Genomic DNA, 27387 nt, shown 5'->3' with positions numbered 1-27387 from the left:
AAATTATGTTTTATGTTTTATTATGTATGACTTTCTGTGTCATTTCTGGGATGCTTAGAAGTCATATTGCACTGCTGGAAATAGTTTATTTTGATGCAAATGCTGTTTTCTTTGCAGATTTGCATTATACGATTGTTTTTCATTTTTTCTGCAGTATATAAAAATTACTGTATTTCAAAAATAAAACTATGAAGACACTCAAAATAAATTTCCTGTGGTGGGAAACTATTTTGTGCAACTTTTTGTACTTACAGTTTTAAGGGATAAGCCTTTAAAATTTCTCTAACTAGAAATATATGTTAAAAAAACAAAAACGATTTTCAATTTTTTTGCAGGTTATTGCACTTTTTTGCAATTTATGTAATTACTATGCACTTAATGCATACATATTATTAAAATTTGGGCTATAATGGTTGTATTGATGTATAGCAACTTGAAATGCTCCCAAAAATGGCACTACAGCATGTAAAAATATAATATAAGCTCTGACGGACTTGGTTCTAGGTCTTAAAGGGTTAAAAAGCTTTGCAAGTCATTCATTTAATACTTGAGCACTTTTAAACACAGCAGAGAAAAGTTGAACTTAAAGAATGAACTAAAGACATGCAAATGCCTTTTATGGTGTTAACAGCTGTTTGTGAATCCCTGTGAAATAATAGCTATTGTTTTGTGATAATCTTATTGATGTTATTTTAATTGATTTCGATATTTCAGCGAAATATCAGAATATTAAAATTGCGTTATCACTGAGTCTCTTTCTCTCATCAATGCCTCGAGACTCGAGACTCTGGTCCTACTTACATTCCTGTATTCTGTAAACCTCACATAGGTTGTGTTTGCGTATTGCAATAAATATTTGTATGTTTGTGTCACGTTGTTCTTTGTGTGTTTCCCTTTTCTGCTGTAAGGATAGAGGAGACTTTAATTTTTGAGTCTTGAGGTGCTTCCAGTTTCAATTATAATTGCTTCATACGCCACAACTTGGCCACATTTTAGATGTGGTCACAATAATTAACAACAAGTCCTGAGTTCCCTCCTGGTACTCCAGCTTCCTCCCACAGTCCAAAGACATGCAGTTAGTGGGGTTAGTTTAACTGGTGATTCTAAATCACCCATAGATATGGATGTGATTGTGAGTTTTCTGCCATCCCATGCCCTGCAACCCTGAACTGGATTCTCAGAAAAAAATGGATGGATGGAGCAAGTATTTATAAAACCAACAGTAATCACTACAAAAATACACAACTGATAATTAGTGCATACCTAATGTGCATAAGTCATTATACTACATATAAATGTGCATCTATATATTTTAGAGAGAATTTACCTAGTTGAACCATTAGCAGCTCCTAAATAATGATGTAATACTTTATTCAGAAATGGTTAAAGTCTCATTTATTAAGTATGAAAACTTATTAATTGAGAACAAAGCATTTACAACTCTGTTTATAAGTCAAATACTAATGTATACTAATGTAGGTGCAGTGCTTTATAAATGATGTATGACGTATTCCCTAATACCTCAGTAATGCCTGAAAGCATATAGTTATTATAAAATATAACCAAAATGAATATCTAAAATATTACTGGGTAAAATAAAATGACATAAAATGTAACTTAGAGATTAGATTTTACAAATTCTCGACATTAACATTACTTACACATGCCTCTTCATACTACTCTATTACGTGCAGCACATATTGTTAGCCAATATTATATGGTGACTGATACTTGTTTTAATCTGAAACCACTTGAATTCAGTTGTGTGCCATTCCCACTTTTCACAACTAAAGAGGGAACGGGAGATAAAAAAAAAATTTAAAAAGTGATTGTGCCAGAGTAGCAGAGAGTGGAAGAGACAGAAAAACAGAGTGAATGTCTTCATTTAATTCCTTTGAGTTAAATGAAGTGAAAGAATGATAAAGGCAAAGTGAGAGAGGGGGAGTCAGAGTCGGACGGAGGGAGCAGAAGATGGATGATAAGCAGCGTGCGGCGCATGTGAAAGATAATGAATAGAAAGAAAATTTCCAGAAATAGAAGAAGAGGAAGAAGTAGAGAAAATGGAACGAAGAGTGAGAAAGAGAGAGAGGGGTGCTGCAGAGAGGCAGCCACAGGCCTGCTGTGTGGTGCATGGCGGAGACTCATCATTCAGCTAATTATGATCAGGCTTTTCCCTGCAGGCACAGCAGTGCTGGAAATGGAAAGTCTTTGTTCTCGCACACCCCAATGGAAGCGATGGGGCATGGCGCCATGCAGATGAGATGTGTGTACACACACGTATACACGTATACAGACACACACATACAAACACAAGCAAGCATGCAGCCTCATTAACACTACATGCACGCACTGTGCTTACTCCCACACACACATTCTTGTGTACATACACACACACACACACACACAATCACTATTCACACCACGCTTCTCTCTTAATGCATGTTGCCAGCCATTTATACATTCCCCCCTCACACAAACACACACCTCATGATCATGCAGTGCCCCACAAAAAACACACACACAAACACACACAGCGTACACGTAAACAAACAGTATCCGAATCACAGAGAACGCATTGGAACATTATGATGATACCATCAATTAAGTTTGCACCTACTGAGCCAAGTTATCCATCTCTATTATAGAATACGAGCCTCCTTTAGAAAGACCAGTGGGGTATTCAATTAGAAAAGTGAAGAAAACAATGGAGTTACATCCAACAAGGATTAAAGAGACTCTAAAAAAGTAAATTTGAGCTTTTCATTAATTACTGGGGCTTTTGTGCCAAGTAAGAGCAATTAGGACAAACGCAAGCACACAATATTGCCGAGCAGATTTGTGGGGTCAGATATCAAACCAAATTATCCATAATGACAACAACTACCTGTCAGAACCACGCTGTGACGTTCATGGCTACTGAGCAGCACTTTTTAATTAAAATTCATGGGTATTTCAAACACTTCATTACAAGAAGGGAAATGATTGCTTTATTAATAAAGAACGCAAAATTGAAACCCTGCCAAGAAATTGGCATTGGACCTAATGCATAAGCACCCTGCTTAATCCAAATATTTTATGAGGATTTCAAAGGCCTAATCAAATCTGCAGCAACTTCCATTCATAGAATTTTCTTCAGAGCATGGATATTATTTTAAATATGATGCAAATCTAAACACAGGTATGAAATGTGATCAAATATTTGTCATTTGAGGAAGGCATATATTTCACATTGGCAGTTAAACGCATGCTCAGGTGTTCATAGTGACACGACTGCACACCCTCGTAGAACAAGCAGATGAAAACCGTGCTGACTGTTGCACAAAACAATTATCTGACTTGACACACGTAGAAAATATAAAGACTGTGCACAGAAGATTTAAGTTTCAGTCTAGACAGAGAAACAGGTGTGTGTGTGTGTGTGTATAAATACACAAATATACATATACACATACATATACAGTATATTCTAAAAAGGTTTTGGCACTCCTGTATTTCAAAATAAATCCCTGGGTTATGTCATGACAACAACCAGATAATTTACAATAGATAGACTTGAGCTTCTTTAATTGTTTTAGCTTCATGATTGGTATTTAAAAGTACTATTTGAGGTTCACTTTTAATCTGACAATTACAGTAAAACTACAACATCTGATTCCTTCCTTCCTACTTTGCTAAATTGACTTCCAAACTTAAGTTCACTTGGAAATTCTTTGGTTCTGGTATATTTTGTCTAAGAATGAGCCAGAAGATCTCATGAAGCACAGCTGCTTTCTTGCTCCTGAATAATTGGTCCATTGAGTCCTCTCCTTATCTGAAATATTTCGGAGACTGACTTTTCTCTCTATGAGTGTGTGAAACAAAGAGCAGGCAATAATTATGGTTCATGTTCCTTGTGGAGTTACTCTCAGGTGATTCGCCCACTTTGTAAGCAGCACTTTGTCTCCTCTTTGCAGCCATCAGGTGCTTCAGCGCTGTCCAGCAAAAACACCACAGAGCCTACGCTTTCTGTAGTTGCTACTTGAAATCCTTTCAAGTAGCAACCACAGAAGTAACTGCGGGGATATTCTGCATTAAAGAAAATTATTGGGTAGTGTAGCTGATACTCATTTCTAAAGAAAAAGATGTCAGGGGAAAAAAAAGGATAGACTCACTCACCAAATGCATGCTGAAGAAGCAAAGTGCTTAACAAATTATCCAAAAGGAAAATGATGGATCTGGAAATACTTGGAATAATATAGGCCAAGCCAGAGGGAAATAGCTACAGAAGCGTAGTGATTAACTACATTTTGAAGTGTGGAAAGCAATAACTAGGTCTACACTATTTAGAGAGTCTGATAAACAGCATATCACCAAAATAACCATACAATGAGGAAGAGGACAAAGGTCATGTGTCAGACAGAAATATCTCTGCAGTGATCTCACAGGAACATGGATCCTTTAAATTGATTTATGATTGAAATAATTTGTTTTGTGCGCAATGGTGTGAATACTTTGCGTGGATGTTGAGTTCCTTCAGAAAACTGAATGACATTTATCCAACATTAAATAAATAAAAAATAAATAAAAACATCTGTTTGCCTCTTTCAAATCATTTGCGACAAGACAAAGTGTGGAACATACTCAGATAATGATTTCATGCTTTTTCCAAGAGGAAACGTGCCGATATCTTACAGTTTCAGTGTCTCTAAAATCCCCCAAAATGCATGTATTGTTGTGATTTCATGCCGGGTATTGTTACTGGACATATTTTTTCATGAAGTCTAGCATTACAGCCCCCTGGCAGCCAGGGAAGATCTCTTGGCATGGCTCTTCAGCACTCTCCGGCTCCCCTCTCTTGTTTACTGCACAAACACATCTGCCTTTCACGCATAAGTGGCTCCTCAGAGCTGTGCAGCGGTAAATGATATCCCCCTGCTCCCAGATAGAGGTGTGTATCTCAGAATAATGTCCCCAAAGCTGAGAAGACTTGGGAAAAAAAAAACAATAAAACGAAATAAAAAACCCAGGTTGTTTTAATGAGCTGCTTATTATTGTTTGGGTGCCTTGTGTGTGCGTGTTTGTGCCTAGTTAATACAGGCACATGCATGTACAGTATATAGCTCTTTTTTTAAAGTATATTTGAGGAATTAGTACTTTTCATTAATTGGTTGTTTTTGGTGTTTTTGTTGTGTTGGTGAGTGTCCGCAGTGAATAGAAAAGGATAAATGGATTGAGTTTATTCCAAACAAGCCCTGTACTTGCTTTTTGTGTAGATTTTAGATTGGGAAAAATGGTGTCACCTTCTGTTGTATGGAATGTAAATTAAAAAAAATATCTCCAAACTAACAAATCAAAACAAAACAACACAAAGCAAAACAAACAAGAACTAAAATAATGTCAAGATGAATATTATCGAGAATGGTTAATAGGACTGTAAGCAACCAGGTTTATCTTCTCTTTGACAAACTAGGAGAGCTTCACATTTTCACTTTAGTAATTGTGCTAATGTGTTTTATTTTCTGTGAATGAGATTTCATGAGCGCTTTTTGATGTTTGATGTGGGCTGATGTTGTAGGGTTTATGTTTTTGTTTTACTGCTTAAATGCTATTATTTCTTGCCTAAGTGTAGATGTCTCTGCATCTTTGGTTTTCCATTATTGTCTATAAATGCCATCAACCTGCAAGGGACCACAGATGAAAAGTGCTCATGTTGATTAATGTGCTTTGGCCCTTTTAAAGGAAATAAACATTCAGTTTGGTCTCCATCTAGCTTTTGCTGTTGGCATCAGCCGGACTCTGTAAAACTGTCACTGGATAAGGTTGCCTTTACAAAATCATTATTAAATCAAAATATGGAAATATGCCAATTCTTATGTCTTCACACTCAAAGCCTTATTTTTAAAATACGTTTTTGCAAAATACAGTAAATGGAGCAGTATGTACTTAGCCAAAATGGCCATTAAAATAGAGTCAGAGACAAGAACTTGAATTAAATTATGTAATTTTTTCTTCTTTTTTTTTTTTTTAAATCTTATGGAAAATAATTGATCCGTCTGGCAGCTATCCATTTCCTTTGACTGAGTATCTTATTTAGCTCTCCTTTCATATTTGTAATCACCATATATGCCCATGGTAAAGTCTTAGTGCCAAGCTTTTGCACACTTTGCACTTCCTATTTGACAGACTTGCTTCCACTCAGATGAGTCTCCTTGATTGTTGACTTACTTGCTTACAGTATGCATTAACATATCATCCATGTCTAAGTGTCAAATACAATTTCATAACTACTTCTTTAGCTCATTGTTTCTTTAACAATGTCTTACACTCATCAACAAACAATAACAACTCCTTAAGGACTAATCACAAGAGTAAACTTGTGTATACTGAATAAACTATTCAAACAAATGCTGCAAACATGTTGTGCAGCAACCTTATAAGTCTGAAAAGAACAAAAACAACTAGAAATGAGCCTCGCTCTGAGATTATCAGTCACTTCAGTATGTCAGAGCACTGGCATGCTGGGAAAAGCTGTCACTGTGGTGAACTGGTGGGTTTGAGGTTACGATGGCCTGATCAGACCGCACTCTTATTCCTGGTGGAGACAGCCAGAAACAAGCAGAGAGTTGTGGAGTGCCAAAATGTAAGTCAACAACCTTACTAACCAGATAGTCAGTTAAGTAACCGACCTCAGCCAGTCAGCCAGCCAGTGCAGCCGAGCGTCTCCTTCATGCTGCCAGCTGTCTGTTTTTTTCCCAGTAGCTACAATGTGGGATTGTTTACAGCTCTTTTTATAGTCCAGTGAATAAGCCCTTATTTTCTCCCAATCTACCCCTGCTGGGAGAGCCAGCCCAGACAGTGGGAAGTAGCCCTGGGAAGTCATAATTATATTTGGCAATGTGTGCAGAACCACACGCGCTCACACGCGCTCACAAATACACACACACTAAGAAGACAGAAAAGTGTTTAAATGTCATCGCTCACGCTTATATAAAAATTCCTGTAAAAAAAACAAAAAAAACAAGGTGGTGTGTGCTTGTCTACAGATACACATCAACACATATGGGACACAGCAAACGCAGCGCCATTCCTGCCCTCACAGAAAAGCCAGCATGCGCATCCATAAAAGACCTGAGACACCTCCGCAGAGTTAGAGCGGCGCTTGAACTCACCTCCCTCTCTGCCTGAAACATATGTTTAACAAGTACTCTGGCTCATTTGGCTGACTCTCTCAGACATGAGGGGACAGTGAACGATCATTTAGTGTATGATGACTGCATATGTATTGCCTGATTTGGCTTGTTTCCTTTGTATAAACCAATATGCTTCACATAGCACAAGAAAAGCAATTACAGAGAGTTAGTTTGTCAATGTTAAATTTAAGTGAAATACATATTCGATTACATTTGTTGCATGTGAAACAGTGATTATGAATTACATACCAAAGTACAATGAATTTGGCTTTCATTCAGTTAAAGTCATCTTACCCGCAGAACAACCCTAAGTTTTTTGTCCCAGCTGCTATTGAAACCCACACTCACCAGCCCCTTTTAGTCATTTGCTGAAGTTCAACCTGAGCATCAGAATGGATGAAGATTGGTGATTTAAGTGATTCTGAACATGCAGTATAGGTTTCTGAGTATTTCAGAAAATGCTGACCCAATCATCCCTGGAGTTGACAGAGAATGGTCCAAAAACCGAGAAAATATCCAGCGAGAGACAGTTTGCTGGGTGAAAATGCCTTGCTGATGCCAAGGGTCAAAGGTGGCCCTACCACAAGCTGATAGGATGGCAACAGAAACCATTTATTGCAATCAAGGTATGCAGAAGGGCATTTCTGTGCATGCAACATATCAATCTTTAAAGCAAATGGACTACAGCAGCAGAAGACCACACGCACTGTCACTTCTATCAGCTACGAATAAGAAACTGTGGCTACAGTTCTCATTAGTCTTAATTTCTGCTGAGACATTTGGATGTCAGGGTCAGAATTTGGTGCAAACAACATGAAAGAATGGACCCATCCTGCCTTGTATCAATGGTTCAAGCTCCTGGTGGTCTAATGATGTGAGGGATATTTTCTTCAGACACTTTGGGTCACTTAGTACCAGCAAGGCATTGTTTTAACATCAGTCTGTTAGAATATTGTTGCTCACCATGTCCATCCCTTTTTGACCACAGTCTAACATTTTCTAATGGCTGCTTCAAGCAGGATAGCAAGCCATGCCACAAAGTTAAAATCACAAACTGGTTTCTTGAACTTAACAATGAGTTCTCTGTACACTATAAACTTCACAGTCACCAGATAGATCTTCTTTGGGCAGTGGAGCATGATTGGAGGAATATGTCCGTGACCTTGTTGAATCTGTGGCACGAAGAATTAAAAAAGCTCTGAAAGTAAAATGGGTCCAACCCACCATCAGCAAGGTGTACCTAATAAAGCTGCTGATTGCATTTTAAAATAGGCAATATTTAGTGTCTGCATGAAAAACTATAGATTGGATTTGTTCCTTTTTCATGGAAGGGAAATTGGTAACTGGCATCCAGGAAAACAGAGCGTCATGTTTTAATTTATAAAAAATGATTATTCCAGCCCACACTATGATTTTGCCTTAGTTAACCCAAACAAGTGCAACTCTAAATAAATAGCATGTTAAGACTTGCACTCGTGCCTCCCGGTCCACAGTCAGCTGTAAATTCCTGTCCACTTCTATCGTATCTCTAGCCCACATGTTGCAGCTGTTGTGCAGTGTAACACTACTTCAGCACAGGGAAGAAAGTTTTACTCGGAGTAATTTCAAGATGCTCTTTCCATACTACGCCTAAGAGTTGATCATTTTTGGGTGGCAACAATGTATAAGTAAGTACAGTTATTACAACCAATAATGTGGCTATTGACGGCTGGGCCTGTGTGTTCCCACTGAATCCATGTTACTGCGGCTGCAGATTAAACTGATTTGTAAGAAGAAGTACTTTGGGTGTCAGATTCTTAAATGAGGGTCACGGCAAAATGGGAACAGTGGGTGAAATCATTTTGCCTGTTCCTCCAGCAGCAGTTCCAGGGGTCCTTTTAAGTGCTTTTTGTGTCTGTGCAACATGTGTGAATACGCCATAATCCATTACTTTCACAACTGCAATTCAGCCTTTCAGAGTAGCAACGTTAAATGAGATGAATAGGCCATCACTTGCGCCTCAGAACATTTGTAACAGAGTGCCGTACACAGCCCCAGCTGAAAATTGTACTCAACTGCACATGGGAAGAACTACTTTATATTCTCCCTTTATATCTTTCTTTCCTTCATTTGCACTTGTATTTTTTAACAAAGGCGCTATGGTTAATGTTAAACCATGGTAGGTAAAATAGTAGAGGCAACAAATGCAGAGAATCCTTTCATATTCAGCTGATGTTTTCACGACACAATACCTACGGGTGGAGGATGAATTGGATCATAGCTCTGCCAAGAAACTATTGGAGCACCGCAGGAAACCCTTTTATCTGTGAGTGATTCTCAGATTTTGTTATCATAGCAACATCTTCCTCTAAAGTCTGAGTTAACATGAACAAGCCAGCTTAATTTATTTGTTTCTTGCACTTTCTACATTTCTGTAGCAGGTCATGGCAAAGGGAAAAAAAGCAAGTATAAGTGGCCATCATTACCACAGTGTGCTTTATGGATTAAAATGGAAACTGTTATGAATTGTATAACCAGCACTGTCTTATATAGAGAGTATTAGACTGAGATATAAATAACAATGAAAATGTTCAGATTTCAGTAATGATTGGTTGAATTCCCTGAGCCAGCCAGCCAACTATTTGCCTGATTCTCCTTCATCACTTGCCATGTTTGTCAGTTTGCATTATTCAGCCAAAAAAGGGTAAAGCTAATTGATATCCAGTGTTGATCAGATTTGTATTGCCTGGGTACATGAAAAAGTATTTTCCTGATTTATTTATTTTTGCACATTTGTCTCATTTTCATGTTTGAGATCATCAAATGAATTTTAATATTAGAGAATACAGAATGCATTTTTTTCAATTGATTATTTCATATTAAAATCAATCTGACTCAGTGGAAAAAGTAATTTTCCACCTTAATATCATGAATCTCTGAATTTTTGGAAAGCTGGCTTTAGTTTCACGAGCCACACCCAGGCCTGGTTACTATCGGATCTGTTGAATCAAGAAATCACCTAAATAGAACCCCTCTGACAAAGTAAAGTGAAGACACCAACAGCTGTGAAACAAAGTCACTGGCATTTGTCAGTCTGGAAAGGGTTACAAAGCCATTTCTAAGACTTTTAGACTCCAGTGAACCACAGTATGAGCCATTATCCACAAATGGAGAATACTTGGAGCAGTGGTGAATCTTCCCATGAGTGTCCAGCCTACCAAAATTACTAGAAGAGTGACGACTGATCCAGGGCCAAGATTCCTTCACAGCCATGTGAAAGACTAATTACCAGTCATCACATACACTAGATTGCAGTTCTTGCTACCAAGGGTGGCACAACCAGTTATTAGGTTCAGGGATATACTTTTTCACTCAGTACGTTTAGATAACTTTTTCCTTTAATAAATGTGTTTAGTCGGGTTATCTTTTTCTAATACTAGAATTTGTTTGATGATCTGGAACATGAAGTGTGACAAATGTGCAAAGACATAAGAAATATGTTTTAACAGCATTGTGTCTGTAAGGGAAAAACAAAAATTGCTTTTTTATGTGCAGCTTGTCTTTTTTTTTTTTATTATTTTAAATGCACTCGTGCCTTTAATTATTTAAAAATCACAGTTCAGAATAACTGTAAATATCTTACATTGGGTTTAAGTAAGCCTGCAAAACCTGCAAATCAGCAGTGCATGCTCAGTACACAATTGCTCAGTTTTTTCAGGTATTTTTAGGTGTTTGGAGCTTCGTGTCATTATCATGACACTGCAACAACAAAATATCTTTAATAGAGATTTTATTGCCACTAAAACAAATAAAAGTTGTATCAAATCTGCTTATTAAAACTGTTAAACAAAGAGATTGTAGTTATAAACTGACAAACTGACAAAAAGAGTCAAAATGAAAGCCAAATAAAATTTGAGGTTCTCAAAGGTGAGGCGAATGAGTGAGTGAGGAGGGATATGGTGCGTGGGAGATGGGAGAGCTGTATGCACTCACCCCAGGCTTGTGGGTGAGTCAGGGGGCAAGTATGCCGAGGATGCTCCCTGATTCACCCTGGTACTGTCTTGTGTCGAGGTCTGGGATCCGTCTGGCTCACCCCCCATGTTACACTATCTGCTGTTGAAGGAGGAGAGGTTGGGTCAGGGTTAGGTGTGTGTGGTTGGAGGTATGGCATATCTTTGTGTATGTTAGGGCAGTTTTAGTATCAGACATAAAAAGTGTGGGGGTAGGTTAAAGGGAATTTTTTTTTAAAGGCAGTAAACTCTAGTTTATGCTTTCTGTGCACATTAAGGTTAAAGGGACAGGAAAGGGATAGCAACAGACATCCAGAAAGAAAAGCACCACGAGTGTCTTGATTATTAAGTCACATTAGGCAGAAACATATAAGTGCACACACAGAGGAGTAGCTACATGTACTACAACTATTTGAAAACTGTAAATGATTTGCAGCGACCTCTTCCCTCATTTTTCTTTCTTGGGTCAAGGTGGTAAAATGATGAAGTGAAGGTAAGAAAGATGAGTCACAGAACATAGCGAGTACAAGTTTAGTTTGGGCTGCATTTCACATTAAAGATTAAGAAAACACTGATCGGTGTTACCTTGAGCACAGTTATTTATCAAAGTCCAAGCAGCTTGGTTTCTTTTTAAAAGGAAAGTGGAAAGTTGAAAATGAAACTAACCTTTGGGTGGTTTGAAGGGAAACATGAATTCTCAGCTCCAGCCTGCAAACCCACAATGAAAACTTTTATCACATTAATTTGAAAAAGAATGCCAATCCACGCTTATTTCGCTGCAGTCTGTGGATAAGTAATTTACTTTATACTTTTAAGTGAAAACAAGAGATTAGTGGAGAAAATGCATATATATATTCATGACTGCAAAATGCTCTTTGATTTAAAGAAGCATGTCATGAGAAGGTTAAGCACTATCAGGTTCTCTTTTGAAATAAATGGCCTGCACACAAGAGACAAGAAACTGTGTACATCTTTTCATTTCTTTAAAATTTGTAGAGTTATTCCCTTTTGTGATTGCCCTTCTTCTTGATCTTATTCAGTATCACCTAATGCAATAATAAGAATAACCAACAATTATAGTCAAACAGAAATCTCTTTTTCTATTAGGGAGCTGTCAAAACCACATTTTTCTCTTATTGAAATTCGGTGTTTATCGTTTGCCATCTGGAATTGATTTTCTTGTTTAGGGATTTGGCATGAACAAAAAAAAAGACTTTTTATATTTATTATTTTGTTCAAGGTAGTTTAGTGTCTTCTCCCAGAGGATTTTCATATATACGAGAAATCACTGGCTGTCACAAAACTATGGGTTATGTCTGCCAAATATAATTTGCAGTGAACTGTATAGACTTTCCCTGAGGCTTTAAGGAACAAGTAATTATTGGAAAGAACTAATATTTACAGCACATTATGTTTTTTGGCTTCTTACTGGCAACATTCTTCTTTTGTCAGCTTGTTACGGAATCCAGTTGCCTTATTCTTGATACAAATATGACACAAAGTTTTGGGGAGCAGATTGAACTGAGTAAGAAGGTAGTTTGTGAAATTGTACTTGATGAAAGGGAAACACCTAAACATAGAGCATATGATATTACATGTGTAATTTTGATCAACAAATCTATGGAAAGAGAAAAACTGAAGCGATACACTACTGTGCAAAAGACTCAACTCACCCTTCACTCAGTCCAGTCCTTCTACCTGACCATTTTCAGATTCATTATTTGTTTCATTAAATAATTTAAACAAAAAGGGGCCTAATTAAAGGGATGAACCTGCGTTGTGTCGACACATAACAGAGGACTTATAGAAGAACCAGTTTTGAATTGGATCTTGAGGTGCCTTATTAATAACAACCTGCTACAAAACATATAATTTTCCCCTTTTATTTAGTTTAATGTGCTAAAAATGCTGAAGATAACACAGTTTGACAGGAACAAGATTGGTGATTCCCAAGCAACTATTAGCTGAAATTCTGGCATATCTCAGCATGATGCACAGTGTTTCCCTAAAAACTCAGAGGAAACTGGAAAAGTGGTGGACAAGTGTGAGGCCTGAAATACCAAATCAACAGCAGATGAACCTAATCTGAAAGGTGCGTCCTTAAGGGGTCGGGGAAAAATCCAGCAAGGACCTGAGAGATCCTGTAGGATCAACTAAAGGGCCAGAGATGCACTGCAGCCAGTGGTGTTGGGGATCTTGTCAAAATTCATGAAATTATTAACACAGAAAAGTGTCATCAGATTTCACACAATGCAATATCTTCTAGAAAGCATTAGAATGGCAACAGTGTCACTTTTCATCATGGCAAACACACTGCCGATGCAATGAGAGGATACAAGGATAGAAAAACAAACAAAGTTACACTCTCAGTCCTGGATTGGCTTCCTCAGAGCCAGTGAAGCAATGACGGATGATCTTGAGAGAGATGGGCAGCCAACAACATCCGAAAAACAATCCTTGAATTTCCTTCAACAAGTCTCGTGAACTATTGCTGAAGACTACTGAAAGAAATGATAATAAAGGTGGCCTAAGAGAGTTCAGCCATTGTTGAAGAATAAACGTGGTGAATTTCAAGCTCATTTGTATTTTTGCATCATATACTCTACTTTCATGTTTGCACATATTTCAATAAAATGCTCTACCTATTTCCCGTTTTGCCAGTAAAATATGAAGAAATGAGGGGTTGCTCAAGGCTTTGGCCAGTACTCTACAGGGTGCAATCTTGAAACAAGAAGACTGACAGAGCGGAGACAAACACAGAATCAACTCAACAGCCTGCCATAGTGTTGTGTTAAAAATGAGAGGGCCACAGGTGTGCACTCTCTAATCTCATCATTAAAAACAGGTCTGGTACAGCTAGGTGTCATCCACATAGACCCTCACAGGTCCCTCTGATGTGTATTAAACTTATGACAGAATGCCTCTGTGGTGTAAAAATTGTCCTTCAGCAAAGTATTGATATTAGGAGTGTCTGTGTAAATGCCACTTTAGCCCCAAGGCCTGTTAGTTCGCAGCCTCTCATTCCATCTCATTCACCCACAGTGTGTGTGTTTTACAAGAGGATATTTAGAAGTCAAATGCAAATATCAGATAAAGTTTTTCCCACTTTGTAGCATAGACTCCTGTGTACACTGCCATGTCACTCAACCTGCCACTAAGTGTGCAGACAGCCCAGACAGCTACCTGTCAGGTGATGCTGATTCTGTGATAACTTTAAGCTTTTTATACACAAGGACTTCAAGACAAATCTTCATGATAAAAGCAGTTTTGTATGATGTAACCAAACTATGGGCCTGAGTTTATCATCAATAGGCCTTTCCTCTGCAGGGCATGCCATTTTTTAAAAAGTCAATTTAAAACGTGTCCATGGAACCTTTTTTGTTTTCATTGTAGATTGAATCCTTTTGCATGTTTTGTCTGATCCCATGTAAGGTTTGGGAATCTTTAAAGAGGGTGAAGATGATCAGCAAACACTCGCTGGTTAGCAAGCTGTATCTTGGGGAACATATTTTGCAATCTGAACATCATACTTTATTGTAACATCCACTGTCATTTCTATCATGTCTATACCTGCTTAGTGTGATGGTGTGCTAACATGATCTAATCAGCATTACACATGAAATACATGACGATAAAGCACAAAGTTTTACCTGATGACGGCTTAAAGAGGTAAAGTAAAGAAAATCATTTCTAATGTTTCTATTAAATTGCCAGAGAAGCCATTAATTTTAGTAGGTGTTGAGTCATTTTAGTTAAATCCACAAATGTTCAGGTCAGTGGGAGAAGGTGAAGACCACTAAAGTCATTAGAAGATATTCCAAAAGGAAAGGAAAATTCTTTGGAAATCTTGTGATCCTCCAGTTGTGCACATGTTTTAATTAGGATTAACTAACTGCTTTAATCCCCAAAGCCACGATCTACTATGATAAAAACATGATGTAACTCCAACATCTATATAATCAGTCTAACTTATTTAAAAGAAAATAGAAGTGAATAAATATTCAGCTCATGGAGAGAACAAAGACCCCAGTTCTTTTTTATACACTGTTTTATACACAGCATTTGGTTTTCATGACATATTTAACCCTGGCCTTTGCGCAGCTACTCTTAGTGAAAGAATTTTCTAGTATAAAACATCTAGCTGAGCTGAGATGCAGCGATTAAAAAAAAAAAAAAAAAATGAAACAACATAAAAGTTTTTGCTGAATGGTGGTCTTTGTTCCTCTAAGTTTTCTATGACTGAATGATATCTCCCCTAACCTCCTATGACCCCCTGGCTCAAGGGGACAAGAAATAGAGAGACTGGTCACTGGTGGGCAAATAGAGAAAGCAGTGTATGTATTTGTGGGACAAAGTGAGAAAAGAGGGGAAAAGCGGGAAAGAAGGAATACGAGTGTGAGTGCCTTCTTGCCTTTTGCCCCAGGGTTAGGAGACCTGTGACTCTGTGTCTTCTAAATCAAAGGCAAGGCACAGCCATAACCTTCTTAAGAGAATGAGGATCCTGTCACTACCTTGCAATCGCTCTATCTTCTCAGTGCTCAATGCTTAAAAGTGTAAATATTCCCTAAGTAACTCACAAAACTACAGATGTAACATGAAAAGGATGTATTGAGCAGGTGGACTTTCCAAAGCACTGAGAAAACAGAAAAGACCATCACATAAAGACAGCAAGACAATTGGTACACACAGCTAATGGGCATATGGTCCCTGATCCTGTGATTTGACCTTTTACCCTTGTGTAATATGATATCTGTTTAGATTTGCTTGGGAGGCTAACAGAAAGATTGATAGCCACTTTTTTATTGGCGCATCGATCATGTTCACTTGTTTCACCTGCCAAAACATAGTGATGATGCTTCTGCCTATTAAAATACTAATCGTGCTGGTTATGCTGCTAAAGTGTGCTCGTCTTAGTTCTGTGAATTTTTCTAGTGCATTTAGGTGATCTAGACTTCATCTTTGTCTATCAGTCTATCAGTAAAACAAATAAATTGCTGAATGTTTTGTAAACTGGGAAGTGACTGGAGAGCCTCGTAGTGCAGAAACAATCACGTTAGCCACTTTACTCCTTAAACGCGCCCATCGCTGCTGTCTACTTTCTGGAACAGTGATTCGCAGAGAGCGGAGGAGGGAGCTGAGATCGCCTTACTTATTCCAGTAAACAACACAGCGATCTAAAAGACAACATGTAGATATTATTCCCTCGGGTAATTCAACGCTCACTAGTGCATAGCCAACAGCACAAATGTGAGAAACATAGTAACTTTGCTCTGGCTAAAAGATAAAAAAAAATAAAAATGAAAACAACAGATTTTAAGAAACAGGTTGCTCATGTTCTTTGCTCATTTAAAATATATATGTGCATGTGATCTGAACAGACAAATCACAGCAAAAAGTGGCACTTGGCTGTGAATTTTTATTCACTGAAAGCTCAGGCAGCTGTGATGCATACTGCAGCTTTTGTTGGAAAGATAAACGACACTTGAAATGCAAAACAAATAGATGCCCAAAGCAATCAGCTGTAGAGAATTCAGTAGAAGTACCCACTAGTTATTAGCTTAATGTGCTAACAGAGTCCTCAGTGTGCTCCTTTCCCATTTTAACTGGTGTGTACAAGAGGCCTGATTCTCAGGTAAATCAGTCTCAAGTGGGTCCGAGTTGGATGGTTTACTCAGGGTGTTGAGTCTCTTAGGAACTGAAGGATAGGATGTCAGCTGCTGCTTCCTGCTTAAGCCAGTAACAGGAACTGGCTGTGTTCCAGTGTGTGTGTGTGTGTGTGTGTGCTGTCAGACAGAGGACTGGGCAACAAGCCCAGGTGCAGCAGAGCCCAGGTGTTCCTCTACGAACAACACAATGAGTGCGTGCAAACATGGAGGGACCGACAAGCAAATGGAGAGGGATTGGTATCAGAGAGCACACCTGTTGAGCACCTGTCCTATCCGCTTATGACACACTGATTATAGATGGAGCAGTTGTAAACACATGCGCATCAAAAGCCAAAACTTGTACACACACATATCAGTCAGTAAGAATCAACCACAGCACTCTGTGCACAGCCTCACTCAGACATCAAACTACTTTTGAGTCTTTGCAACTTTTCACTTTCTCCCTGCCCTCCCTGCCTTTCTCTGATCTCCCGCTGAGTTCTTCAGTCTCTGTGTCATTAGGCAGCGAATCAGGGATTAAGAGGACGATGGGAGGATGTGATTTGCAGCAGAATCCACTAAGTCTGGCATTACCACACACCTCACAAAGCGTGGGGGAGGTTCTAATCCACCGCACAGCACAATCCTGCTAATGCATTCATATCAGACACGCAGACAATTGAGGTCGACTGAGAATTAAACACCAAAAGTATTACTGTCAAGTTCAGCATGGGCATGTTTGTTTTTACATTAAAGTCTGAACTGAGGAAGACACCTGCATTTTAGCTGGGTGTTAGCGATGTAGGATGATGATTTATAGGACAAATACTTGCATGAAGAACAATGTATATCTCTGAATAACAAACTTACATATAATATGTATTGCATCATACCATTTCTCAAGGACTAATGCAGAAAAGCTACTAAATGAGTCAAAAATGAAAAGATTCACTGCATACACTTTTATATATTCTGTCACAGTGACCTTGGATGCACACAGTAAAGTTTCTGTCATTGCATGACCTACAAATATTTGTCTTTTTAGCAGAAGTGCAGAAGCAGAGGGACATGTGAAGTATTAAAGCAAAACAATGACGGGGGGAGGGAAGGGGGGAAAGTGGGAAGAGAGAAAGAAGGGAAAGATTAGCAGTAGTACTTTGTGACATGCATCATCAGTCCTGTCTTCTCACTACATCTCCCTAATGGGAGCGCAGCAGTGTGTGTGTGTGTTTGCACGCAAACGCATGTGAGAGAGAGAGAGTGAGAGTGATGAGCCTCTCTGTCAGAGTGACTTGTAGAGACCGTGTGTCTGTGTGTGAAAGAGATAGGGACTAAATGAGCTTCTGGTGGGACTGACCCTTCTCACTTCTCACTGGTCCGTCAGAGAAACTGAGCGCTCCACTGGAGCATGGCCACAGGCAGGGTGCTGAATACTGAAAATGTTACACACACATACACAAACTCTGGGGAAAGGCAGCTGCAGAAGCTCTCTGTATGACCATATTCACATACACACAAAACGCATTAAAACAGAAGTATTTTAGAGACTAAACAGAAAATACATGGAGGTCAAGGTGCATTTATGTTCACACGACGTCAGAAAATGTGACAAAATGCACGTGTTTGTTTATGTCAAAAGCAAATACTGTGCACGCCAAATCTAGCGTGCTGTGAATGCGGGGTGTCTGGTTCACCAGTAGTCATAATTATGATTCATGTCTCAGTAAACAGCCATGCATGTATGATAAGGTTTGTATTGCCTCAAGTGTGGGAAAGCACAGCAAATTACATGTGCAAGTACGCATGTGTGTGTTGGTGCAAATGTGAGTTTCAGGCTAAGTATAATTACTCTTGGTGACATACCGTACATGACTAATGAGCAGAGTTTGGGCACGAAGCGTCGAGCTCATTTGTCACAGGATGGTAGGTAAAAATTTCAGTGCTTTCAACTCCCGTGGAAAGCTGGAAAGGTCATGTTAAATGCTCATAAAGCCCTAATGCCTGATTAATTTCCTGTGCAAGCACAACTCAGTGAACACCCTCGATTAGGAGTGACACGTCACATGACACGGATGTCACAGTCATGTCCTTTTGCCGCTGTTCTCTCGCCGTTATACTGTAGCATCTCTGACTGCCTCCGCGGTTCAATCCAGTGGCATGCAAATAGCCTTGACATGACCAGAAGAGCACTCCACACATAGTCAATACAATTTAATAACCCATTACGGAGAGAACACTGTTGTTTATAGCTGGGAATTAAACCAATCTAAAAAGAAATAATGGCAGCTTTTACTCCATAAAAGTAAATCGACGCTAGGATTTTTTTATTCATTAACTTTTAAGACTCAAAGTAATGACTACACATACATTTAACAGCTGAATATAAACCTCTGGAGATAAGAAATATAAAACATCACTGGTTCTAATGCATATGATTCGTCTAAAGTACACACTGTCTGATCAGCTGTTATTTTGATTGTGTTTAAATGGAAACATTTCTCTTATTTAAATTAATAAATGCAATTACAATCACCTTCTTACAGCAATAAAAGCCTCTGGGGTGGTCTGTACTTAACCTTAGGAGGTGACATTGATGGTAGGTAGAAATGTGAAATTTTATTTATCAAATAGTCTGTAATCGTAAATGTACAAATGCATACAATAAGATAACAAAGGATAGTGATCATTCATGCTATGGTAATATCTCTTGTATTTCCACATGATATGATTTGTTTTTTAAAGATTGTGGTTAATATATCACGGATATCGTCGATAAACATATATTACACCCTAAAATTACATACGAAAAACTCCAACAAAAGCAGAAAGATAATTCATGTCACAAAGAATCACACGATTGATTCATTAAAAAAAAAAAAAAAAAAAGCACACTTTAAGATGTTTATTTAACAGATGTACTCGACAACAGAACAAACCACCGTACTGTTATGAAAAAAGATCTTTCCAAACACAGGTCTGAATACACGGGTTGGGCAGCGAGATCCTTTCTATTGTGCTGATGTCAAGGCTCTTGTAGTTGGTAATGGTGACCTTTCAGATAACAGGTGTCATGTATGAAGGTCTATTAGACCCGGCTATCTATTGTTACACATGTGGGAGGCTCATGGTGTTGGGGGAGGGAGCTCGGACGTATCAAGGCGAGATAAAAGCCTCCGAGTGAGGGCGCGGGTGCATGCTCATCATAATGGTTTCTTTGACATGTGGTCTTTTACTAGAGGTCAGAAGGTTATGGGAGAAAAGGGGAGAAAAGGCAAAAACTGAAAGCTCAAAATCTATCTCACATTTCAGGAATCATATCAGCAGCAGACATGACTCGTCCCTCCCCAGAGGGTTTCTGAAATACAAACATGCTGGAATAAACTTAAAGCACTGATATGTATTTGGTATTGGTCTTGTATGCACTATGCAAAACTTCATTTTCTATAAAAACCTTATAGATGACAGTATTGCCCTTTCTGCGCAAAAAAAATCAGAAAAATAAAATTTTAAACCAAAAGAATTCCATTAAACTTATATGAAGATAATAAAAAGCTACTGACTCTGTGCTTCTGCTAACAAATGATCTCTCAAACAGTGGAAGCACTTGAACTGAAATGATTGCAGCGTGCAGGCCTCAGGCACAAAGAGGGAAGCAGTAGAAAAAAGAAGCATTGACAGTCCTTCATATCCCTTTCTATACAGACATATCACATTTTACAGAATACAATGCACACAAGATGGAATGAAAATAGTGTTGTTGTTTTTTATAAGGAAAAAAGACGCAGGCTTGTGTCACGTCAGCCATCAATTATCTCCACAATTTACATTCAATCTGATGAACCCAATCATATTTGTGTGCTTACCCTGAGGATGTCTGCCTCCACAACGTAAGTCGGGCAACGTGTTATTCTGTATTCTGCACACATGTTCAATCAGGACAAGGGCTTTGTGGATTCTAATCTCACACTTTGTGATCTCCAGATATCCAGGAGGAGAGGTTTGTGCACTGGAATGTGAGGCGAGTGTTTGTCTCGATGTGACGAGAGCTTCGGCGGGAGATTTACATTTTTCTATTAGCGGTGAAAACAGTGGGACGTGACTCTGCTGAATATGACTAACGAAGCTTAGTCTCCACTGTGGCTCGGATCAGTTGTGTAAAAGGATGCTAACTTTCTTTACAGAAGGTAGATGTCAAGCAGGAGGTCACCGTCGTTTAAATACTTTACTCTAGTTGGCTTAAATTCACCACATTTAAAAAAAAAAAAAGGTTTTACATTGGAGAGTCATTAGATTGAAAAAAATCATTGCAGAAAGAAATATCAAAATAATAATAAAACCCTGAAACTTGACTGTGTGATATGCAGTAATGTGTCTTTTCATAGTGTGTTCACAGTCTGCACGTCACCAACGAAATGTGGGGAAAAAACCCAAACAAAAGCCCCAAAAAACTACAAAACTAAACGGTAGTTTGCGTTAACCACTTCGCCCATGTGCATAAAGCAGAGAAGCCAAGTATTCGGTCCACTGTCCACCTCCTATTAATCCACGTCCACGTCCAGGTTAATCTCGGTGCTCAGGTTAAGGTAGAAGAAGGCGTACACGCAGAGCACGAAGAACAGGATTGCCGCGATGACCAGGAACGCATCCTGAGGAGAAAGCAAAGGTTCAAAAATATATTCAAAATGTTCTTGTGAGCATTTTTTTTTTTTCTGCCCAAATCCCGAGTCTGTCTTTACACTCATGAATGTCTGCTTTGTTTGAATGTCATTGCAGTGTTTCATAATTGTTGTGCTTATTTATTTGTGTTACGTCTGTATTTGCCAAGTCTCTAATGCCTTTCTTTTCATCTGAATTCACCGCATGTGAATAAAGATTTGTTGTTTTCTTTGCTTGTTTTGAAAACCACAAAATAAATATTTAAACTCTCGCTCACAGTTCTACTGATGTGCATAAAAGGGCAAATCTAACGACAGCAATTACATTTTAGTTTCAGATATTAAACTGGGAGGGGAAAAAAAAATTGCTACAGAGGAGCAAACAAAGCTATTATCATCATCTGTGGATGTCATAATAATATATGAATTTGTATCTGTTTTCATATTTAAACCAGAAACGTAAACTGGAAGCAGTTGAAAATCCTCCACAGCGTCACATTGACAGTGTCAAACAGCTTCTTCTTTTATTTTTTAATTTGAATTTTGTGTTGTTATATACACGACGCGTACACGCTAGCCCTGCAGAAAATATGCTAACAAAATATTTCTATAAAAACATTTGAAATCGTAAAAGAACTGTACCAATAGAAATCACTTCTCATAATTAGGCAATACCACTAATGTGAAACACTGCTTACTTTATTAAAAAAAAAAAAAAAAAATACAATCCACTATATATTTTTTATTACAATGTACATTTTAGTCCAGTATTTAAGCAATCGAGCTAGAAAAACTTAAGAATACATAATAACTCGTAAAATAATAAGTAACTATTTTATATATGATCACAACTTAAAACAAAACTTGGTTTAGGGGACTGATGATTAGGGCTGGACAATATGGAAAAAAAAACAAACACATTTTTTAGGACAAACTCTGGCTGCCGTTCATCTGTAGTGAGTGCAGACTGTCAGGCCACCGTTTACCTCAACTAATCAAACTATTAGCTTGTAATCAGTTGTTGTCGTCGTTGACAGCTCGTCAGCTGTCCTGTGACGGGAGGGTCTCATGTCTAATCTGCTGACAGTAACTGTCACTGTCAATATCAGGACTAAATACGCATGTTTATTCACTTTTGCAAAGACCTGACTTCAATTCAGGAGAGGAGTTAGAAATGAGGGAGGAGAGAAAGGACTGATGAAGGAGGAGAAAGAGATAATGAGAAAGAGTTTAATGGTCATATACAGTTTTTAAAAAAAAAAAAAAAAGCTTATATGTGATTTTAAAGTACCATATAAAGTGTACTATGCTTGTGGCCAGTTTCTAGCCACATACATAAAACACAATTAGGCAGAACTGCGGTGTCCATCCATCTCAGCCACTGTATTCAAGATAACTGGGCAACACTGTGCCACTCACTCCTATGAATTTGCAATGGATTAACTGTAAGTTTATGAGACTGCATCAATTGATGAAAGACCCAATAACATACCAATGGGATATATACTCATAAGTACAACATTTTTTTCTGTTAAACAAACTCAAACTAAATTACTTATCGCCCTACTGGGGCGACCGTGGTTCAAGAGTTGGCAGTTCGTTTTGTAATCGGAAGGTTGCCGGTTCGAGCCCCGGCTCCGACAGTCTCGGTCGTTGTGTCCTTGGGCAAGACATTTCACCCGTTCCCTACTGGTGGTGGTCAGAGGGCCCGGTGGCGCCAGTGCAGCTCTCTCTCTCTCTCTCTCTCTCTCTCTATGTATGTAATATGTAATAATTAGGTGCTGGTAGGTAAAATTGAAGCAACATCTATGAAAAAAAAAAAAAAAAAAAAAAACCCCCACATTGCAGCATCACATTTCAGAAGCCGGGTACCAAGTGGCTGCAGTATTTTAAAAAAAATAAAATAAAAAATAATAACAATCTATTTGCAGTCAGGCTCCACTTTTACTTTTTTCCTCCCTCCATTTTTACTGATAAGTTAAACTTTCTTCTACAAAATGGCCTATTTTTTTTTTTTTTTTAGATTTTCTATTGGTTAATTGTCAAACAAATTGAGGCTTTCCAAAGGAGTGGTATTCAACTTGAAAATGGGAATTAGGAGCGCTTGTTCATTATGTGGTGCTCACACGATTACAATCTTCATCAGCTGGAGTTTCATTAGGGGCACTCAGAGTATTGAACAATGCCAGTTATTCTTTATCAAGAGAACTCATTAGCAGCAAACTTTCTAATCAACACTGGAGAGCTTTAAAAGAGCACACAGTACAGTCTGATTGGAGGTTATTCAAAAAGAAATATTTGAGTGTGGAAATGAGTTTTAAATTACAAACTGGGCCACAACAACAAAGGTGACGTGGCAAGTGTTACAAAAAACCCCTCAAATCTTTGCAAATGTTAATAAATTCAGTTTTCCATTTATAGATTTATAAAAAGACTTCAGGGAAAAACTAAATTTAACAAAATCCACCTGTTCATGAAAGAGGCTGCTGCAAGGTTAGAGACGGGCAAAAAGCACTAAAAAAGAAAATAAGATAAGCTTAGTCATCCTAAAAGACACTTTTAAAAAAATTGAAACAACAAAACTATATGACAATCTGATAAAACATCAGTTCAACAATTCCCTTATACTGCACATACACACATGGCAGACTACAAAAATCAGTCAATGAACCAAACTGCAGAGAGAAAATGATAGAAAAATAAATAAATAATTAAAAAAAAAAAAAAAGGGAGTGAGAATGAAATAGAAAACAAGTGAGAGATAAAGCTCGGCACAAATGAGGGGTGGTGGGGGGCTAATAATAATTCCTCTCTGACGAAGGCGATGGGGGTGACAATTAAAAGGCGTCACAGCATCCACAGCTATCTGTGTACATGTTGTAGTGCCTAGTCATCAGCAGCATTGGTCTTCATTAGCCTCAGCCCACATTTATCTGAATCCCAGCAGCCTCCAAACAGCTTAAAGTCCTAGCTTAATTGGAAAACTTTTAAATTTCATGCACTTTAGTTTCATATATTAACCGCCAGGCTTCCACCGCTTGATTTACTTTTCTATTTTGCTTAGGCCTCGGAGAAAAGAGAACTGTTATCAAATCACCGAGGCTTGATTGTTTTCTGCTTTTTCGTGTGTTCTGTGGCAGCTTTGAAAAAAAAGAAAAAGAAGCACAACAAAGAGAAGCGTTTGTAATTCTGTCGAGAATATCACAAAGAAAACATTGTGTTTCTGACATAGGTAAGCATTTTATTGAATTGCTGGAGACACACAAAAAAAAAATTACAATTCAGGTTTCTCCCCCTTCTTTGCATCAGGTTTCAGAGATAAAGAGAACAGCTGGTTACAGTGACTTGTCTATAAAAACAAGCTGGAGGGGTTTCAGTGAAAACACTCGAGTTGGAGAAAGCACCTGCATTTGATTGAGATCACTGTTTTCGAGAAGAGTAGCCCACTGCGTTGACTCTTGCCTTGTCTCACAAATACATTTATGTGCTCCCCTCCATACACACACACACACACACACACACACACACTCAGACACTAACACACAGCCTCTCTGCCCACATTTTGATGGAGACCTCTGGATGGGGCCCAAACACATCATCATCTTCATCGTGTGGTTCTCTCAGCACTGGCGGCAGCTGCAGCACACTCGGCATGCTGGGAGCCTAGTCCCCGTCACCCTGGCGACAAGCCATAGCTCAGCAGACATCCCCTCATCTGGTCCGACTTTTATTCTCCTCCTGGGTTTGTTTGTGCACGTACACGTGTGTGTACGTCTGTTTGTATGTTCCCATGTGCTAAGCAGGTTAGAGTCGGTGTGTCTGGGGCTGTATGTGGGTGGCAGCTTGTGAGAGCCACACAACCGTCGGTGCATTTGGAGCACAGTTAGTAAGCAGGTCTCATCCATACCAGCCACAGCAACAAACAATCAACCATTAAAGTGTTACGTTTTCTGACCGATTACATTGAAATTTCTAGTTAATTTTTGTAGATATATTAGTTTCCTTTGTTGAGCAATCGATTCTCCATCACCACCAGCATAGATTCTCCTGCCTTCAGACCACATTCACTCTGTTGCAAAGCTGCAAATCTATTGATAACTTTGCTGAATTTAATCACGTCATCTATTAGAGTAAAAACAAAACAAAACAAAACAAAAAAAAAAACAACAACAAAAAAAAAAATGCTTACCACAGCGTCCAAGGGTCCAGAGGGGTGGAAAGCTACAGAGTTAAGGTTAGTGAAGGATGCTGAGCCTAAAGCCAGTTTTAAAGGTCACAAAGGTAGCTCTCTCTTCCAGATTGCCATGGTAACTCATGGTGTTGCACACATAAGCTGCTCTGGATGTAGTTCAGAGCTTTGGTTTAAAAAAGGGCTGCAAGCGTCACACTTTCACCCATCCTTTTTCTGACAATGTGCTCTGAGTGTGATGCAGATGTTCAGCAGAGGGAATATGTTTTATTTATGTAAAATGGTGAGCCACAAGTTGCTAACATGACTGAACAAAGCCGTGCAGTGACGTTGCAGCAGACTACATCACATGCATTCAATTCAGCGATGCAGGAAAATAATGACGTTTTATACTTGGTGCTTATTTGCTTTAAAAAAAAAAAAAGGCAGATATGGTAACTATGAATAAATTTCACTTTAATTTGGCCAAAGAGTAAATTGATTACAACATCTCTGCTATTACATCCCCATGCTGAAATGGAAACAAGTTTAAAGTTTAAAAGCTCGAATGTGCCACTGTCATGTTAGAAATAAACAGCAGCACCATTAAATAGAACAAAAGGCCACAAAGCTCCCAACACAACCTTGAGCTTTTCTCTAACAGCACTGATTCGGGCATTTCACTAATTACTGCTTCAGTTACTCGAATCTGCCCCGTTAAAACAAAAGTTGGAGCTTCTTGACGTGAGTTATAGTTGTACAAACATAAGAAATGCCAAATACTGTATAGAAAAATAGGATGTAATTTCAAAAACACTCTAAAACAACTCAAGATATGAAGCTGTATCCATGGTTCAAATCCTCACCTGCGTCCTGACCCACCTGCTCCTGTCACAAAGAGGCAAAAATGTCCAAAAAAAACTAATACTTGTGGATCTATAGGATCTCGCTCGCCACACAGCACACATTCACAAATGACAGATGGAAGATACCCATCATTATCTGTCGTCTCCATCCTCTGCCAATTCCATAAGAAACCCCACCCCACCCGCTCTACCACAACTTCCTAGGCTCAGCGGCTAAATAAGACTGAGGGAAAACAGTGCAGAACTGAACAGAAGGCTAGTGTGCCAATTAGACAAGGCAGCAGGCTCGTTTCCTCTGCTGCAAGATAATGTGCTGGAGCTACTTTGAAGGCGCTGCTTCTTCTCTAGGCAACCTGAGGAGAGGCTGCAGACCGCACTTCCTGCCAGTTTCTCCCTCTCTGCTGTCATTACCACATACCATCCACTCTTTGGAAGAGGCAAAGACTTGTGTTCTGGCAACAAGTCGTTACATCCGTAAACACACTGTGACTCAACCTGTGTATAAGGACCTGCATGAATACAGCAGGTGGCTGGTTTTTGGGTTGTTTTTCCTTTCTTTTTTTTTTTTAAAGCAACCCAGACAACTCAGCACTATGGTGGGAACAGAAGTTCTCCTTCTCTCACTTTCTCCACCAGTGTCTCCATCCTTTCTCTCTGCCAACTCATCCAGACTGCCCCGTTACCAGGACAGCCCCGAGACAGCCTGCCCTGGCAGCTGTCAGATTCTCTGTGCCCGCATGTCTGTTGGCCCTTCTGAGGTGCCAGCTGCATCTGAGAGCAGCATCTCAACCAGGAATATGGAGAAGAGAAGAGAAGAGAAGAGAAGAGAAGAGAAGAGAAGAGAAGAGAAGAGAAGAGAAGAGAAGAGAAGAGAAGAGAAGAGAAGAGAAGAGAA

General features: G+C 38.8%; 1 protein-coding gene across 1 annotated transcript in view; it reads right to left on the bottom strand.

Moving 5' to 3' along the window:
* Window positions 1-19673: 19673 nt before the first annotated feature.
* Window positions 19674-27387, bottom strand: part of triqk (triple QxxK/R motif containing) — a 24917-nt gene continuing 17203 nt past the window's right edge. The window contains exon 4 of the mRNA XM_005917413.2: window positions 19674-21449. Within this exon, the coding sequence (XP_005917475.1) occupies window positions 21342-21449 (108 nt within the window). The 3' untranslated portion in view covers window positions 19674-21341. The remainder of the gene's footprint in view (window positions 21450-27387) is intronic.

The sequence above is a fragment of the Haplochromis burtoni genome, unplaced genomic scaffold (assembly GCF_018398535.1).
Source record: "Haplochromis burtoni strain Fernald_Lab_line unplaced genomic scaffold, NCSU_Asbu1 Contig_25, whole genome shotgun sequence".
Taxonomy (NCBI): domain Eukaryota; kingdom Metazoa; phylum Chordata; class Actinopteri; order Cichliformes; family Cichlidae; genus Haplochromis; species Haplochromis burtoni.
The sequence above is the reverse complement of the archived record's forward strand: the minus strand, read 5'-3'. Positions and strand labels throughout refer to the sequence as shown.